Source organism: Schistocerca americana, chromosome X, assembly GCF_021461395.2.
Source record: "Schistocerca americana isolate TAMUIC-IGC-003095 chromosome X, iqSchAmer2.1, whole genome shotgun sequence".
Lineage (NCBI taxonomy): Eukaryota > Metazoa > Arthropoda > Insecta > Orthoptera > Acrididae > Schistocerca > Schistocerca americana.
The window spans coordinates 739,485,619-739,506,020 of record NC_060130.1 but is presented as its reverse complement, the minus strand read 5'-3'; the positions used below and the strand labels follow the sequence as shown (position 1 = coordinate 739,506,020).

At 41.0% G+C, this 20,402-nt stretch overlaps 1 protein-coding gene across 1 annotated transcript in view; it reads right to left on the bottom strand.

Moving 5' to 3' along the window:
* LOC124556581 (palmitoleoyl-protein carboxylesterase NOTUM) overlaps positions 1-20,402 on the bottom strand; it is a 325,447-nt gene that overhangs the window by 62,325 nt on the left and 242,720 nt on the right. Inside the window, exons 9-10 of the mRNA XM_047130546.1 lie at positions 17,615-17,895; positions 4,436-4,574 (exon numbers count right to left, since the gene is read on the bottom strand). Coding sequence (XP_046986502.1) covers positions 4,436-4,574; positions 17,615-17,895 — 420 coding nt within the window. The remainder of the gene's footprint in view (positions 1-4,435; positions 4,575-17,614; positions 17,896-20,402) is intronic.

Sequence of the window (20,402 nt, the reverse complement as noted above, 5' to 3'; positions counted from 1 at the left end):
TGGTAGTGCAGGCTTTGCCTACACAATACTTTATTTTCTGCCACACATTTGCAAGAACAGATGGTGTGACCAGTTCTATTACAACCTAAATCTGGGCAAGCAGAATAACATCATCCACACAAGTGGCATACACTTTTCTTTCATATACCTCTACACAAATAAGTCCTACAGATTCAGGGTTGGTAAATGTGGTGGTCATAGAATTGGTCTACTTCTCCTCTTCCAATGATATAGAAATGTCCTTTCAACAAAGGAGCAGACAATGTTGGCATAATTGGGCTAGATGCTATCCTGTTAAGAAATGGTGTCCAGTGGCAGTTTTTGAATGGCTTGACTTTTCAGCATATCTAGTTGCGTGATCTCAATAACAACTGGTTCATGGAAACAGAATGGTGCAAAAATCTCCATCTTCGGCAGACAATACCACACATTCACTTTCAGGACATAATGTTGTTTCTAACCATGGCATGTGGGTTTTCTGCCCTCCACACCCTGCAGTCGTCTCTGTTCACATGTTCCCAAATGAAATGCAGCCTCATTCAAAAATGCTGTCATCAGCAGATAGTCACTATCTTCAACAAGTTCCAGAATCAGCTCAGCAAACTGTTTCTGATAAGCAAAAAATCTAGCTCAAGAGCATGCAAAAGTTGCAATTTGTAACACATGCATGTATTTCCTGACTCTGCTAGACTTCTGTCTATGGGATATGTGAAAGACCAAGAACATGGTACTTCCAAGGCAAATGTTACAGATTTTTGTGGCTGGATTAAGACGACAATAGAATGGGTCCCACCGACCAGTATTGTAAATGTGTAGTGAGAGACAGAGTATTGCCTAGACATTGCCTGCACTACCAGTGGTGTCAAAGTAAGGTTTACTATAACTTAACAATTCTTCTTTCCAGCTGTGAAAACCCAAAGCAATGAGCAGAACAATTTTCATGAAGCGCGTATTTCTTTTTCATCAGTTCATTTCTAGATATTGTAGATATCATGAGGTAATGTTCCACATGTTATATAAGGCAAAAAAGGAAGGAAGGTTATGGTCTGATGGCCCATTGATGACAAGGTCAAGAGGGATGGAGCACAAATTTGAATTGGGGAATGATAGGAAAATAAATCATACCTATCCTTCCCAAATGAACCATTGCAACATTTTCCTTATGCAGTTATGAGAAACTAAGAAAAATGTAAATTTGAATGGTTTTACAAAGACTTTAGGTGTCTTTCCCTGAATGTGAGTCCAGTGTCTTAACCACTTCACATAGTTCCCTAGGAAACTTGGCAATCTAATTTCTCTCTTCTTGAAGTACTTGTACCTAAATCTATGTGAATACCATGCAAGCCACTGTACAGTGCTTGGCACAGGGCACATCATACCAATATTATCAGTTTTCTTCCCTATTCCAATCACTTATTGAGAAAGAGAAAAATGATTGCCTAAATGCCTCTGTATGCACCCTAATCTTTCTTATTTTTTTTTTATAATGGTTCATTTACAAGATATATTTTGGTGGCAGCATATTCACTGCACAATGATCTTTCTCTAAATTTACCCAACAGGATTTTGCAAGAACTACATCATCTTTTTTCCAAGGGTTCCCATTTAATTTCCTTGAGCACTCCTGTTACACTTCTATATGGGCCATACTAACCTGTTATGATCCTAGTTGTATGTAGATTGTCTGCAGATGATGCTGTTGTTTACCATATAGTTAAGTCACCACAAGATCAAAACACGAGCACAACAAATCACACAAATTTGAAGTTTGTTGATTTAACTAAATATCTAGGAATTACAAGTACAAGCAACTTTAATTGGAAGCATCATAAAGAAAATGTGGAGAGGATGGACCCAAAAACTGTGCTTTATCTGCAGAAAACTTAAAACATGCAACAAATTTATTAAGCACATTGACTACACTATAGTTGCCCATCCTATTTTAGAGTATTGTTGTGCAATATGGGATCCTTGCAAAATAGGATTCATAGAGGACATCAAAAAAGTTCAAAGAATGGCAGCTAATTATGTATTATCATGAAATAGAGGAGAGAGTATGACCTACCACAGGTATGAGACATGAGTTGGGGAACAATCATTTTAAAAAAGGTGTTTTTCATTGTAGAAAGAACTTTTCATGAAATTTCAATCACTAATTTTCTTCTTCAAATGCTAAAATATTTTGTGGGCTCCCACATACTTCAGGAGAAATGGTCATCATGATAAAACAAGAGAAATCAGATTTCAAAATTTAAAGATTTAGGTGCTTATTTTTTCCTATATATTGAGTGTGGAACAGTCTACAAATGTCCTATGAATCCTCTGTAATGCACTTTAGCATGAATAGCAGAGTAGTCATATATGTTCAATAAGTAAAGCAACACATTTTTTTTCTCGGACAATTCTGGTTGAAAAAAATACGGAACTTGCTGTGGGAAATCATGTTTCCTAATGTTCAGACAGGTGGTGGTACTATATGTGGCTTCATAACAGCATCTCTAGCAGTGGTATGTTCCAAGCAGAGAGCTGTCATTGAGTTTCTTTTAGAAGAAAACCAGGACATTTCAGATATGCATAGGCACTTGTAGAATGTCTATGGAGATCTGGCAGTGAACACAAGCATGGTGAGTCATTGGGTGAGCCATTGGTTGTCATTGCTGCAGGGTCACGCAAACCTATCCAATCTCCCACATGCCAGCTGTCCACACACAACTGTGACTCCTGCAATATTGGAACGTGTCAACACTCATTTGAGGTGATCAATGGATCACAGTCAAAAATCTCACTGCACAACTGGAAATCTCTACTGGTAGCGCTGAAAATGGCAATCCATGGAGTGGTGCCACACTACCTCTCCTTCAAAGAAAAGGATCAAAACTGCACCCTCAGCTGCTAAATTTATGGCAACAGTTTTCTGGGACTCTGAAAGGGTTATTGTTTTTTATGTTTTCCCTCGTGGTGCAATGATCAACTCTGATGTGTATTGTACTACTCACCAGAAATTGGAGAAATGACTTAAGTGTGTTTGTCACCACAAAAATGTAAATGAACTTCTTCTTTTCCATGACAATGCAAGACCTCACACAATTCTATGCACCTGAAAGGAGCTCACAAAACTTCACTGGACTGTTTCTCCTCATCAACCCTACAGCTCAGATCTCTCACCTTCTGACTTCCATCTGTTTGGCCCAAATGGCGCAGCATGATGTTGGCTCTGACATCAGCCAGTAGCATGGTACTGTGCAGGTATACAGGCACTCCCAGAAAGGTGGCATAAGGCCACCACACTGAATGGAGATTATGTTCAAAAACAGAAATTGTAGTCTAAAGAGTGGGGAATAATATAGTGTCTTGGAATCCTGAATAAAATGGACCTGTTAAAAGGTGTTTAATTAGTTACTGAATACCCATCATAGACATAGATATTGTGTAGAATTTTGTTTACAGGTGCACCACACTTTCCCAGAATCCTTGCAATGAATGTAAGTATTCCATTAGCTTTTACTAGTACTTATTTCATGTGACTGTCCTATTTACCAGAATTACCCATAAATACTTACGCTATGAGATGCATTCAAGATGTTTGCTGTTAAACCACTGATACAGATAAATATATGAACAAAACAAAAAAATATATATAGCTGATATTCGAAGAAATGAATAAACTATGGACTAGAAAAACACAGAAACTTCTCGAGTACATTCATATCAAAGATTTAGTTTATTCAGCCATTATACTGGGTGACTGACTATTTTAGTTACAAACAAAATGAGTGAGTAGAGGGCAATGGAGCAAGCAAATAATGTTAATGTACATAGGTCCAGAAACCAATAGTTTCCCTGATATGACTTATATGCAAGAGCAATGACGCCAATGTTACAACACCATTAATGTCTGAGGCTATGTTTATTTTGAAACATCACAAGTGAAAGATAGATACAAAGTGATAAACTATCATCATTTCATTTTTATCATCATAATGCATATCTCAGAGTGGTAAATAGAGTTTTGACAGAACGCACATTGGTCATGGCTTGACTTCCTTGGTCCGCAGAAGTGAATCCATTGGATTGCAGTGTCAGTGAACTCAAGGAATGCATCGCAGATGGTTGTCAGTGTATTCAGAACACACCTGGGATTTTTGAATGCATACGGATACTTATAAGGAGAAATGCTAAAGCCAGCCTTCACATGAATGGTGACCATGCAGAACACTTGTAATGTTTTTATCCTGCAGTATGTACCTGCAATCTGTATCCTTTGAGATTGCTTTATAAGGTGTTGGTGTACCCAGCCTTAGTATGTGATACTGGGGATACCATTGGTTTCTGCATTATTTGTTTTTTTTCATTGTTCTCTACTCACCCATATATTTGTACCTATAATAATAAAACATCTTGTATAGAAATCATGAAGTACTGATGACTGCCTTACGATACATTCTGGAATGTGTTGCGAAGGCTGTCTCCCATTTTGTAAATGTAGTCCCATTGCTGCTTTGTCACAGGTATGCCTACATTATCAGCTGTCATTTGAGCTTCATCAAAAAGCCACTGAAATATGAACAATGGAGCTGCAATAACAGAAAAATATTAATTAACATATAGTTGATTGATACAATTAACAATTTACTGTAAATGTAAACTTTTAATTTCACCTGACATAAACAAATTATCCACAGCTGATGAATATTTCATGCAATGGAAGTTTATTACAGATACTTTCAGAACCCTTCCTATCCTACAATTTCCTGCAGCAATCATTCACTGATGGTTCCTTGATGTTGTTCTTCCAATGTTACTCATTACAAACACCTGACTTTTTATCACTATCACAAATTCCTCAGTTTCTGTGTGAGGACTTAATGTGCATAAACCAGTTGTTCAGTGTTCACATTTTGATATGATCTTGGATGAGGTACTTTCCATATGCTCCAAGCAGTAATGTTTATAATTAAGTTCATCTTTCTGATATCAATAATTTGTCTTGGACCTTAACACTCTTTCCAAATGATTATGTTGGATTAAGTAGCATTTATTTTATGTCTGCAGTTACTACTTCTAATTAAACTTTCAAATTTGCTTTCCACAGTGTTGCTCAATATCTTCTGTGGTCCTCCTGCCATCATTTATGTGTAGAATGGTCAATAATTCAACAAATGCTTTAGGTTATTTGTGATTATACTATTCAAGTATTTTATGTATCTTTTCTTTTTAATTTTAGTAATTCATTTCAGATGTAGTTCTGTTCTGTTAAAGGTGCAAAATATAAAAAGTAGTACCTTACCTACATATTACCAGAGTTTCATCATATATGAGATTATATTCATTATTTCACTCTTTGTCTCACAAATCTATGGCACATCAATAAATGATTTTGGATTATGGGTAACAATTCACCAAACAGTAGAACCATTACGTCATCAACAGCCACATAAAGTCAAACAGAGAACTTGCTAGCTTGCAGATTAATACTTTTTCAAGCTATAGCACATATACACTCCTGGAAATTGAAATAAGAACACCGTGAATTCATTGTCCCAGGAAGGGGAAACTTTATTGACACATTCCTGGGGTCAGATACATCACATGATCACATTGACAGAACCACAGGCACATAGACACAGGCAACAGAGCATGCACAATGTCGGCACTAGTACAGTGTATATCCACCTTTCGCAGCAATGCAGGCTGCTATTCTCCCATGGAGACGATCATAGAGATGCTGGATGTAGTCCTGTGGAACGGCTTGCCATGCCATTTCCACCTGGCGCCTCAGTTGGACCAGCGTTCGTGCTGGACGTGCAGGCCGCGTGAGACGACGCTTCATCCAGTCCCAAACATGCTCTATGGGGGACAGATCCGGAGATCTTGCTGGCCAGGGTAGTTGACTTACACCATCTAGAGCACGTTGGGTGGCACGGGATACATGCGGACGTGCATTGTCCTGTTGGAACAGCAAGTTCCCTTGCCGGTCTAGGAATGGTAGAACGATGGGTTTGATGACAGTTTGGATGTACCGTGCACTATTCAGTGTCCCCTCGACGATCACCAGTGGTGTACGGCCAGTGTAGGAGATCGCTCCCCACACCACGATGCCAGGTGTTGGCCCTGTGTGCCTCGGTCGTATGCAGTCCTGATTGTGGCGCTCACCTGCACGGCGCCAAACACGCATACGACCATCATTGGCACCAAGCCAGAAGCGACTCTCATCGCTGAAGACGACACGTCTCCATTCGTCCCTCCATTCACGCCTGTCGCGACACCACTGGAGGCGGGCTGTACGATGTTGAGGCGTGAGCGGAAGACGGCCTAACGGTGTGCGGGACCGTAGCCCAGCTTCATGGAGACGGTTGCGAATGGTCCTCGCCGATACCCCAGGAGCAACAGTGTCCCTAATTTGCTGGGAAGTGGCGGTGCGGTCCCCTACGCCACTGCGTAGGATCCTACGGTCTTGGCGTGCATCCGTGCGTCGCTGTGGTCCGGTCCCAGGTCGACGGGCACGTGCACCTTCCGCCGACCACTGGCGACAACATCGATGTACTGTGGAGACCTCACGCCCCACGTGTTGAGCAATTCGGCGGTACGTCCACCCGGCCTCCCGCATGCCCACTATACGCCCTCGCTCAAAGTCCGTCAACTGCACATACGGTTCACGTCCACGCTGTCGCGGCATGCTACCAGTGTTAAAGACTGCGATGGAGCTCCGTATGCCACGGCAAACTGGCTGACACTGACGGCGGCGGTGCACAAATGCTGCGCAGCTAGCGCCATTCGACGGCCAACACCACGGTTCCTGGTGTGTCCGCTGTGCCGTGCATGTGATCATTGCTTGTACAGCCCTCTCGCAGTGTCCGGAGCAAGTATGGTGGGTCTGACACACCGGTGTCAATGTGTTCTTTTTTCCATTTCCAGGAGTGTACATACACATACATATATGTGTATGCATGTGTATTTATGTGCACTCTAGCTTGAAAAAGGATTCATCCAAAACTAGCAAGTTTTCAGTTTTTAATGTTCCTGTCAACAACTCAATGCCTCTCCTATTCAGTAAGTTGTAACTTTGGTCATAAATTAATCACATTCTGGCAGAACTTTCCGTTACTACACATCACTAAATCACATGTTTGTGACCAAGCTGAATGCTTCTTTTGATAGTTAATGAAGAGTGTACAGATGTTTGCCTAGTATGTGTAGGCTCTGATTCAACAAAAAATATGATACAATGTTCTTTCTTCCCTCAGTCTTCCTATTCTTCTGCCAATGAGTTATTTTGCATCAAGTGTCTTTACATTTTCTTGTTTTTACACAGCATGAAAACTTAAAATTGTATCTAAGTATGCAATGGGTGAATGAGGTTTCATTCTTTTGGCTCCAGATATGGTATTTCCTATGTTAGGTAAGCTGGTGTCAAGAGTGGTTGTTCAATGAAGAATTGAAATTTTTGAAATGCTACGTGTGGGTTACACTGAAACATTTACAATCACAATTTTGTGTACAATCTGAGAGAGGCACTTTCCATCATAATGCTGTAACTTCTTTCATGCAAATGATGGGGAATTTTGATTTTACTGTTTGTTTGTTCTTTCTTCAACACTCTAAGCTTATGGATTATCTACATTGTAAATTTCTCCTTGTGTGCAGGAGCATTAAATTTCTATTTGGCTTGGAGCTCATCCTACTGGACAGTTCATTTATCTAGTTACTGACAATACTGTTCATAGTTGGTGTTGACCATTTTGTTCTGTTTATTTCTTTGCCACAGTTCTCTACAAAATTCAGCCTTTTGCACTTACCAATTCTTATTTGAATGGTTGGTAATAGTGATTATGACTTGATGTTCTAGATTATACTCTGTATGTTATCTCATACTTTCCCTTTATTGGTAAAATGTTTCTTGATTCTGTTACTAGTACATCCAAGCATAGATTGGTGTCCCACTACATCTTTTCTTGACATTGAAGTGAGATCTGTTTGTCATGTTAATGTCTTGCCTCAATTAATGTGCTGTAAATGCACTGATATTATCTTTCAAAATATTGGTGCACTGCTGAAATGGATGTTACATGGATTGACCTCTGTCAGTATGTTGCCATAAACGTGTTGCAAATGTAATTGACCTTATCTTCCAATTTGTTGGTAACATTGTTTTGTGGGAAGTACTTTTACAGTCAGTGTTAAAATAAGAAAACTCTTTGAAATCTTGAAGGATGTATTTGTGGTCTCTGTGTAGGAGACACTGCTCCATTCATGCTTTACTAAATTATAACTTGAAATTTTCAACCTTTTTTGTCTAGAGCCCTAATGTTTACAGAGTTGGACGTTTTGACGGTTTGACTACTGCTTCACAGTATACTTATTCCCTCATGAAGTTTGTTGTAATTAACTCACTGCAATTTGAAAAGAACAATGATGTACATAATTACAATACCAGAAGAAGAAATGACAATAATTACTCCACATTCTGGTTGACTTGAGCTCAAGAAATTGTGGACAATGTAGATACACAGGGAGTCACTCCCAATAGACGTCAGGTGCATTTTCTCTGATATTTCAAGAGATATTTGCAATTTTGTTATTGCATTGTGTAGGTAGGGTCAGGCCAAACAAATAGTATGTATCACATCTTTCAAGTGATGCCCAGTGTTGACAAAAAGTGTGTTTGTTTCCTGTTACAAAGAAAATTATTTTTTTAGAGAAAATTCTACATGCCTATTTGATAAGAGCAGAATTCAATATTCAATTTACTGATATGCATTAACAGCATCAGTAAAACAATTAAGAATAACCAGTACTCTAGCAGTGGCAGCACTGTCCCAGCCCACACTGACGGCTATTGTCAAGCACATAGTGCTATTGAGTAGCTGCTGGATTGCTGTTTATTCTTCATGTTATACTGTCTCTGTTAACACACATTGATAAAATGCGTATCAGACTAGACTAATTCAGGAGCACTTTATCAGATGGGCACTTAAAATTCCAATTAAAAAATAATTTTACTTATGAACTGTTTATGTGAAAACTCTTAAAGCTTTTTAAGTAAAGCAAACTTTATTAATGTTCTACACCCTTTATTATTCATGTCCACGCATTTGTTTCTCAACATAGTCATCCTGGTAATGAACATATTTTTCAGAGGAAGAGACCAGTTTGTTGATCCTGCTGAATATCTGACTCTGTTGATGGAGCTACTACCTCACCTCTGCTTGCGCCATGTCATCACTATCAAAGTGAAGTTCTCAAAGTCATTCTTTAAGTTTTTGGAACAGGTGAAAATTGGATGGGGCCAAGTTGTAAGTGTATGGGGAATGATCAATGACAGTGAACCCAAGGCATCAGATTGTTGCAGATGTAACAGAGGTTTATGTGATCTGGCATTGTCACAATGAAGAAGAGGGTGCTCCATGTGCAGAGAACTGTTCAAATTTGTGCTTTCAGAGATTACAGCACTCTGTTTCTCATGCACCAACATAGTTACATTACACACCACCATGTTACACTCTAGAATTTGAAGTCACCTAGCAGCAGAGGAATGCAACTTGCATCATCAAAATGGAAAGACTGACCAAATAACATGCATGACATGTAATACCTCAGCCAATATTGAGAACAGAATAAAAAAGTCACAGGCATTACTTTTCAGCACACTGTTGTGTGTGTATATGAATTAATTTGTGATTTGAATGCAGTTAAAAAGAACAGTAATTCAGTTAATACGAGGGCTGCCATGAAAGTAATGCACCGCATTTTTTTTCTCAGCTGGAAACAATGTTACAAAAGTGAAATGTTATGTATGTATAATTTGAAGTTCCTGTCATCTCCGGAAGATAGTGTAGCTGCAGGACAATTTCAAAATGGTATCTGTAGGTGATGCATATTACAAGCAATGTACCGCCACTGAATTTCTCACTGCAGAGAAAGAAAATGTGGGAAATATTCACAAACACTTGTGCAAAGTCTATGGAGCATCTGCTGTTGACAGGAGTACAGATAGTTGCTGGGCGTGGAGGATGAGGTCATCAGAAGGCAGTTCAGTGGAGCTCCACAATTTGCAGCAGTCAGGAGTACTACCCAAGGCTGTCACACCTGACATGTTGCAGTGAGCTGATGTTGCCATTCACGAGAACAGATGCATTATGACTCAGCAGTTGGCACTGCATCTGTCAGTCAGCAAAGGAAGTTCACAAGTGAAGTACTGGCTCTGCCACCAGGACAAAGAGTGGTACCAACAGGGCATACATGCCCTTGTTTTGCACTGCAGGAAGGCCATAGAACGGGATGGAGATTACATGGGAAAAAAAAGGTGTGTAGATAAAACCCCATTTTTTGTGTGTGTAATTCTCATTATATTCAATAAAGAATTGTTGAATAAAAAAAAAATGTGGTGTATCACTTTCTGGGCAACCCTTGTATTATCAACAGCAGTAATAATAATATCACTTTGCAACACAGCATAATTATTCATATGGTAGTACAATTAATGTCTTTTCAGTTTTGAGAGTAACATAGCTTGAAAATCTTTAGCATTCCTGAAACATATGTAGTCACATTTATCACATTTCTTAGTCTCCCAATTAACAGAAGTCTTGTCTCAAGTGTATCATTAAACTGAACAATTAAGTTACCTGGCTATTGATTTTATCCTTTCCAGATTACAATTACAGATGTAACAACGAACTCCATCAGAGGTCTATTGAGACTACACTGGACACATTCAGAATTATCCACCTGGATATTCAAGAAGTATAAGAATTTTTCATAATTGCCAATACAGGGTGATTTTTTCCACTGTGTACAAACTCTAGGAATTATTGATGAGAGGATATGGAACAAAAAATGTCTAATAAATTTATATCCAGAAATGCAATCAAACTTCGTTACAGAGACTGCGGTCTAATACACACTGTACCATGCCGCCACAGTTACAGTATGCACATACTTTGTTACAGGTGGTCTAATATGCACTGTACCATGCAGCCACAGTTACAGTATGCACAGTTTCCTTGTAGAGGGTGGTACTGTTCCTCAATTGTCATGTCCTAGCACCGTCTTCTGCCATACTAATTGGTAATGTTGTGTCTGATTCACATCTCTTGCTGATTCACCTTGTATTGGATGTGATACAGTGTTGATCACAATGGTTCCGTATTTGAATTGAAAGCTGGCCAACATGGTGTTTACTTACGGAAAGGTAAATGGCAATGGACAGTGGGCAACAAGGTTCTATCAGGAGTCCTATACCTACCGACAACAACCACAACATTCAATATTTGCAACAGTGGTTCACCATTTGCCTGAGACAGGATCATTTCAGGAAGCAGGAAATCCTGAAGGACATACCCAAAATTTTTGGACACCAGACTTGGAAGAAAATATGATTAACACTATGGAAGGCTACCACCATGTCAGTACCAAGCGGTTGGCCTACCAGTATAGGGTAAGACAGATGAATGTGTGGAACATTCTCCATGGCAATTGTTACTACCCTTATCACTTACAGTGTGTACAGGGTTTACTAGTGACAGACTTTCCACATCAGGAACAGTTTTGTCACTGGTTTCTCCAACAGCCAACAAAGATTCTGGGATTTGTGTCTTCCATCATATTCACAGATGAGGCCACCTTTATGCAGAGTGGTATCTTTAACTTTCATAACAGTCATCTGTGCAATAGTATGCATAACCCCCATGGTATAGTGACAGTGAATCATTAGCATCAGCGCAGCCAAAATGTATGGGCCGAGATAATTGGCGACCATATTTTGGGACCAGTCTTCCTTCCATAGGCTTACCAGACCAGAACTATCAGCTCTTCTTGCAGATGACTTTGCCTCCCCTGCTGGAAGAAATGCCATTGATAATTCAAAGGGTTATGTGGCTGCTACATGATGGTGCTCCAGCTCACTTTGCTGTTAACATCCAGACACATCTCAATCGTTTCTTCCCTGGTCGATGGATCGGACAAATGGTCCAGTTGGATGGCCTGCTCGTTCACCGGATTTCAACCTGTGCAATTTATGGTTATGAGCCCATCTTAAAAGTATCATTTATGCAGAGCATATTCCAGACATGGAGACACTGGAGTAGCATATTCATGCTGCATTTGACTCTGTTCAGATGCAGCCTGGCCAATGTGAATGTGTGAGACAGAACATGCTAGAGCACATATGCACATGCGTTGAGACACAAGGAAACTATTTTCAACACATACTGTAACTATGGCTGCATGGTATAGTGTGAATTAGACTGCAGTCTCTGTAAAAATGTATGACTGAATAAATGGTCTCTAGCATGGAAACTATGCACTTCCAGACATATGACATGAGACCTTTTTTGTTCTGTATCCTCTCATCGATCGGTCCCTAGAGTTTGTACATGGTGGGACAAATCACCCTGTATATTTCTTTGATTACAGTGGCCATAACACACAGAAGTTAGTGAAAACTGTGATGACAGAACTGACTTCAGACTACATATCAGGTACATGACAATACACAAATTATTGATGCTTCAGAATGACACACTGAGGCGACAAAAGTCATAGGATAGTGATATGCACATATACAGTGGTAGTATCACGTACACCAGGTATTAAAGGGGAGCCCATTGGTGGAGCTGTCATTTGTACTCACATGATATACATTAAAAGGTTTCCAATGTGATTATGGTCGCACGAAGGGAATTAATAGACTTTGCATGTGGAATGGTAGTTGGAGCTAGATGCACAGGACATTTCACTTCAGAAATCATTAGGGATTCAATATTCTGAGATCCACAGCATTAAAAATGTGCCGAATATACCAAATTTGAGACATTACCTCTCACCATGGACAACATAGTGGCCGATGGCCTTCACTTAATGACCAAAAGCAACAGAATTTGCATAGGGTTATCAGCACTAACAGGCAAGCAACACTGCATGAAATAACCAGAGAAAACAATGAGGGACATACAATGAACACATCCATTAGGACAGTATGGTGAAATTTAGTGTTAATGGACTATGGCAGCAGACAACCGATGCCTGTGCCTTTGCTAACAGCACAACATCATCTGCAGCACCTCTCTTGGGCTAATAATCATATTGGTTGGACCTTAGATGACTGGAAAACTATGGCCTGGTCAGATGAGTTACAGTTGCAGTTGGTAAGAGCTGATGGTAGGGTTCAAGTGTGGCACAGATCCCATGAAATCATGGACCCATGCTGTCAACAAGGCCCTTTGCAAGCCGGTGGTGACCCCATAATGGTGTAGGCGGTGTTTATGTGAAATGTGCTGGGTCCTCTGGGCAAACCAAACCAATCATTAACTGGAAATGATTATGTTTGACTACTTGGAGACCATTTACAGCCATTCATGGACTTCATGTTCCCAGACAAGAATGGAATTTTTAACGATGACAAAGCACCATGTCACTGGGTCACAACTGTGTGCTATTGGTTTTAAAAACATTCTGGAGAGTTCAAGCAAAGCAAGGTCGCCCAGATTGTCCAATATGAATCCCTTGTTGAGTCCATACCACATTGAGTCCTGCACTACACCAGACAAAAGGAGGTCCGACACAATATTAGGAAATATCCCATGACTTTTGTCACTAAAGTGTATGTCTGAGAATACCAAATAGCGTGAAGCCCCATGTGCTGCAGCTGAAGTCACTGATTCTAATTTCACGAAATCAGTGAGAGGCTGGATATGTTCCTGGGCACTCTATCCCCACATGTATTGCATGTTAGGCTACTATGCATTACCAGTGGTTCCTGAAGGACTGTGACAAAAAAGATGCTGATCAATCATATTCCAGATTCTTTTGATGGGTAGTATATCACATGACCTTTCAGGTTGGCCTGTTGGCCACGAAAGCATTTGTACCTATTGTTCTCTCAATAAGGGGGGGGGGGGGGGGGGTATTTGGGGAAGGAGACCAGACAGCGAGGTCATCGGTCTCATCGGATTAGGGAAGGACGGCGAAGGAAGTTGGCCATGCCCTTTGAAAGGAACCATCCCGGCATTTGCCTGGAGCGATTTAGGGAAATCACAGAAAAGCTAAATCAGGATGGCCGGATGTGGGATTGAACCGTTGTCCTCCCAAATGCGAGTCCAGTGTCTAACCACTGCACCACCTCACTCGGTCTCTCTCAATAAGGCTGTTGAAATCTGGAGTTGCCTGAAAACAGGGCAGCAAGTTGGGCTCTGAAACCTACCTGATGAAGCATTTGCTATTTATGACACCTTCTCTCTCTCTCTCTCTCTCTCTCTCTCTCTCTCTCTCTCTCTCTCTCTCTCTGTGTGTGTGTGTGTGTGTGTGTGTGTGTGTATGCACGCTTTAGTTGAAAACTATATGTAGCCTTCAAAATGGAATCTGTAATGGAAGTGCATTCCAAGGAGAAAGCTGTCATTGAGTTTCTTTTGGTGGAAAATCAGAAGATTACAGATATTCGTAGGGAATTGCAGAATGTCCTGGCAGTGATCAAAACCATGGTGAGTCACTGGGCAAGGCATCTGTCATCATATGCAAACTTGTCCGATCTCCTGAATGCCAGCCAGCAACATACACAGCTGTGATTCCTGCAATGTTGAAATGTGTGGACACTCTCATTCAAGATGATCGAGACATTGCATTCAGACACCTTGCTGCTCAACTGGACATATCCATCAGCAATGCTGACACACTTGTCAACCAGTGAGTGCCCAGTGGCTTCCTCACTGCCTAACAGAAGACCATAAAGAATGATTAAAGACCATTTGTGTGGAATTGCTCCCACATTATGAGGCTGACTGTGACAACTTTTTGTTCAGCATCATCACAGGTGCTGAAACACAGAAATGAAATGGCAATCCATGAAGTGGCACCACACTACCTCTCCTCCAAAAAAAGTTCAAGGTCACACCCTCAGCCAGTAAAGTCATGGCAATGATCTTCTGGTACTCTGAAGAGGTTATTCTGTTATACCCGCTCCCTCATAGTGCAATGATCAACTCTTGAAGTGTATGATGCTATCCTCAGGAAACTGAAGAAATGACTTCAGCGTGTTCATCACCAAAAAGATGCTAACTAACTTCTCCTTCTTCATGACAATACACAGCCCCACACAAGTCTTCACATCCAAAAGATGCTCACAAAACTTCACTGGTCTATTCTTCCTCGTTCATCCTACAGACCAAATCCCTCAGCTTCCGATTTCTATTTGTTTGGCCTAATGGAGAATGCCCTACATGGGAAACAATATATAGATGATGGGGAGGTTATTGATGTAGCAAGATGCTGGCTCTGACATCAACCAATAGAATGGTACCACATGGGCATACATGTCCTCCTAGTAAGGTAGAACAAGGCCATCACATTGAATGGAGGTTATGTTGAAAACTAGGGTTTTGTAGCCAAAAGAGCAGGGAATAATGTGGTGTATTGGAATTCTAAATAAAACAAACCTGCTTTCAGAAAGAAATGTGTTGCATTACTTACTGAATATCCTTCGATTATATATATGGGTCAAAGTTACATGTTATACTTAATGAGAATTCAACCTATCATAAGTGGAATTTTGTTCACTACAGGCTATCCAGTTATTACCCATTACCCATAGGATATGAATCTATACCAACATGTTATGATATCTTAAGATCACTAGCGTCAATCCCACAAAAGTAATGAGCAAACAGTCACATTGGCTGGCCACATTTCTCTGAAGTACACATTGTTTTCTAGTTTTATCAGTTTGATTTTTGGGTCAGTGCTTTTATACAGCATGTTTGATTATCAGAGCCATTACAGTGTGAAGTGTAGGTGCTAGTAAAAACTTTGTTAATTCTTTGTATCTGTGCACCCATTAAAGTACTTAACTAATCCCATAAATCACATTTCATGATAGGTTTTCCAAAACTGAACTTTAATAATATAATATGTGCAGGAGAAAGCATTTAAATGATAAACTAAAATATCACAGTGATAGATTTTCTATGAGCATTAGTTTTTGCACATCATAACTGTCAGTTTAACATCATGGTGACCTGCCATCAAGTATTAATCTGATCTATTATCTGACTGCACTATGACCTCTGAAGAAGCCTGAGATAAATCTGAATAGTTTTATTAATAAATCTATCACACTGCTATTTGCAAATAAGTATTTGCTGAAGTAGTTAGCACAGCATAGTAGAGACTGAAAATATCACTTCAGTTGTAAGGTCTTTTTTATTTTCCAATGCTTAGACCCTAACCAATTTTGGGCTATTGCATGATCATCATGTGTGATACTGAAAATAAACAAGAGACCAAAGCTAATAATGGTTTTTACATGCAGTGGTACACATGAGAAAACCAAAAAGCTGTACCATACAACAGTTTTAGAAAATGGTGTTCAGGCTAGGTGTAGTAAAACGTAAGTAAAAGCCAAAAGTGAAACCAAACAATACAATGAATGACTGACTGCGTAAAGAAGTATGGAATGAACACCAGGACACTTACATTTTGTGCTGCAACCCCAAGCCCCATAATGGAGATTATAGGATGCAGGGTACCACTAGCAAGCACAGAGCATGGAATAGTGTACATGAAGGAGGAAGTAAACTGGTAAGCCAGATTGGCTGTTCACAAGAAGGCTAATGCAGGACTAACTAGCCTGGCCTTTCACAATTTGAATTAATGATTTACACACAAAAAAGGAAAAAAAATTCCAAAAAAATTACATGAAAAGTGTGATGAGTACATTATGAATGGTAAAGGAACGTACTGTAACAGGGTAGCACAGAACTGTAGTAAAACTTCTAACTGCAAGCCAGCAACAGCTTATTTATAAACTGGGCTGGGCTAGTTGCCCCGTGTTATTCTTCCCATCAACAGATGGCAGTACTTTTGCCAATGCAATTTACTAGTTCACTTCCCCGTTCATGTACACTACTTCTTGCTTTGCGCTAGCTGGTGGTATGCCATGTCCTATACTCTCCATTGTGGAGCTCAGCACCACAGCACAAAACTTAAGTGTCCTGGTGTTCATCCGATACTTCTTTACCCAGGCAGTTGTCTGTTTATTGCCTGGTGTTGCTTTGGCTTTGAGTTACATTTTATGACACCTAGCCTGACCGTTGTTTCCTAAAAAATGTTATATGGTAGTCCACTTTTGTTTTCTCATGTGTACTGCTGGCTGTAAAAAGTAGTATTAGGTTTGGTCTCTTGGTTAGTTTCATTATCACACCTGATGATAAGCATGCAACAGCCTGAAACCAGTCGTGGTCTAAGCACTGAAAAATAAAAAATGAACCTTACAACCGAAGTGGTAATTTCAATCTCTACTATAACGCTCAGTTGTGGATGTTCCTCCAGCAGGGTTGCTTGTAGCATAGCATAATTCCATGAGTTAGATACTTGGCTCCATAAACTGGTGAGGTGAAAGAAGCCATTTCGAACTTATTAGCCCCAGAAGTATCAAAGATATTGCCATCAGTCAAGCTGGACTTAGCTGACTATCACATTGTCTGCTGCTTTGTTTATCAGATAAAGATAGCTCTCATTTTGTATTGTGGTGGTGATTTTAACAATCACAAAAAGAAAAATCCTAAAGAAACAAGGTGGCTCAGAGCTTATGTACAGTTCTTCATTTCTTTTGAACATTGCTTACCTGATAACATTGGGTATGACCTGTACCCAAAATAGCAGTTCCATGGATCACTTGAATATTTCTGAACGCAACGAGCAGGCAGTTGACCTTGCCACAATGCCAGCCCTTTGCGCACCGTTACTGATGAGGTTTGACTTTGTGAATTGCCAATGTAAGGATCTCTGTCCAGAAACCACCCAGAATCAGAAACACCTCTCACTTCTATTTGCTGCAAGCCAACTTTGTTGTGTAAATAATCTTTGACTACATCAAGGTTGACTATGACTCCAGTTCCACCAGCACTGAAATAAAATGAACTATCAGTTAAAATTTTTTTATCCACATATTTTAAAAAAGAACAAATCAACCACTAAACTTAAAAAATAACAGCAAAATTCCATTAATCCTTGAGCGGGCATGCCATTTTTTAGAACGCAAGCAGGTATGTGGTGTACTTTATACACATGTCAAAAATGGCTGTTTTTATGTTACCAAGGTAAATACACTCCTGGAAATGGAAAAAAGAACACATTGACACCGGTGTGTCAGACCCACCATACTTGCTCCGGACACTGCGAGAGGGCTGTACAAGCAATGATCACACGCACGGCACAGCGGACACACCAGGAACCGCGGTGTTGGCCGTCGAATGGCGCTAGCTGCGCAGCATTTGTGCACCGCCGCCGTCAGTGTCAGCCAGTTTGCTGTGGCATACGGAGCTCCATCGCAGTCTTTAACACTGGTAGCATGCCGCGACAGCGTGGACGTGAACCGTATGTGCAGTTGACGGACTTTGAGCGAGGGCGTATAGTGGGCATGCGGGAGGCCGGGTGGACGTACTGCCGAATTGCTCAACACGTGGGGCGTGAGGTCTCCACAGTACATCGATGTTGTCGCCAGTGGTCGGCGGAAGGTGCACGTGCCCGTCGACCTGGGAGCGGACCACAGCGACGCACGGATGCACGCCAAGAGCGTAGGATCCTACGCAGTGGCGTAGGGGACCGCACCGCCACTTCCCAGCAAATTAGGGACACTGTTGCTCCTGGGGTATCGGCGAGGACCATTCGCAACCGTCTCCATGAAGCTGGGCTACAGTCCCGCACACCGTTAGGCCGTCTTCCGCTCACGCCCCAACATCGTGCAGCCCACCTCCAGTGGTGTCGCGACAGGCGTGAATGGAGGGACGAATGGAGACGTGTCGTCTTCAGCGATGAGAGTCGCTTCTGCCTTGGTGCCAATGATGGTCGTATGCGTGTTTGGCGCCGTGCAGGTGAGCGCCACAATCAGGACTGCATACGACCGAGGCACACAGGGCCAACACCCGGCATCATGGTGTGGGGAGCGATCTCCTACACTGGCCGTACACCACTGGTGATCGTCGAGGGGACACTGAATAGTGCACGGTACATCCAAACCGTCATCAAACCCATCGTTCTACCATTCCTAGACCGGCAAGGGAACTTGCTGTTCCAACAGGACAATGCACGTCCGCATGTATCCCGTGCCACCCAACGGCTCTAGAAGGTGTAAGTCAACTACCCTGGCCAGCAAGATCTCTGGATCTGTCCCCCATTGAGCATGTTTGGGACTGGATGAAGCGTCGTCTCACGCGGTCTGCACGTCCAGCACGAACGCTGGTCCAACTGAGGCGCCAGGTGGAAATGGCATGGCAAGTCGTTCCACAGGACTACATCCAGCATCTCTACGATCGTCTCCATGGGAGAATAGCAGCCTGCATTGCTGCGAAAGGTGGATATACACTGTACTAGTGCCGACATTGTGCATGCTCTGTTGCCTGTGTCTATGTGCCTGTGGTTCTGTCAGTGTGATCATGTGATGTATCTGACCCCAGGAATGTGTCAATAAAGTTTCCCCTTCCTGGGACAATGAATTCACGGTGTTCTTATTTCAATTTCCAGGAGTGTATGTATGAGCAATATCAGAGTTTAAACTTGGTTTAATTAAACAATGATAAAATAAACTTACATTATATGAGCTAAATCACTCTTTAACTAAACAATAATAAAATAAACTTTCATTATATCACTTTGTCACCAGATGAGAGTGTCACGCCAAAGTAATGACCCACTCGAAGCATTAAAGAGTACACTTGCATCAGTTCCCAGCTAACTGCTTATTTGATTACTAATTATCTTGTAGACACCTGCCTCATTTCAGGAAATGGCCTCATTTGGGGATTGTTCTGTTACCATTACCTCAAAATATGGGTAATTTTCTTTCATGAATCATAAATTTTTTCTCACATAGCATGCTATTTATTTTATATTACTGCTTCTCTCTTGGACATATGACAACACAACTTATCACAGTGTTAGCTGAAGTAATAATGAAGGAATAGATGCGGGCTCACAATTGCAAAACAGCAGTGGAATGATACAAGAAAATGTAATTTGTGGTTGGCACACACTATACATAGTCATGCCCACTCATGGGTTAATATTAAATTATTTGTGACAGGGACAGCTTATCTCTACAGAAGCTTTATGCATTACTTAATACAAAATGAAATAAATTGTTCACTTTTCTATATTTTCTGCCCAGGGTCTCAACCAGAGGCTTCGTCGACTCTGTGACGGTCTTGGTTGCAGATTTCTAGACTAGCGCTATTGGGTGGGGAATTGTAGGATGCCCCTAGATAGGTCATGTGTGCACTACACAAAGGTAGTGGCTACTTGTGTAGCAGAGTACTTGAGGTGTGCACATGGAGGTTTTTTAGGCTAGGCAGTAGTGCGAGGTATCCTGATGAACACTCACCAGTCAACGTGCAGGCAGAGAAACCAGGACGCGC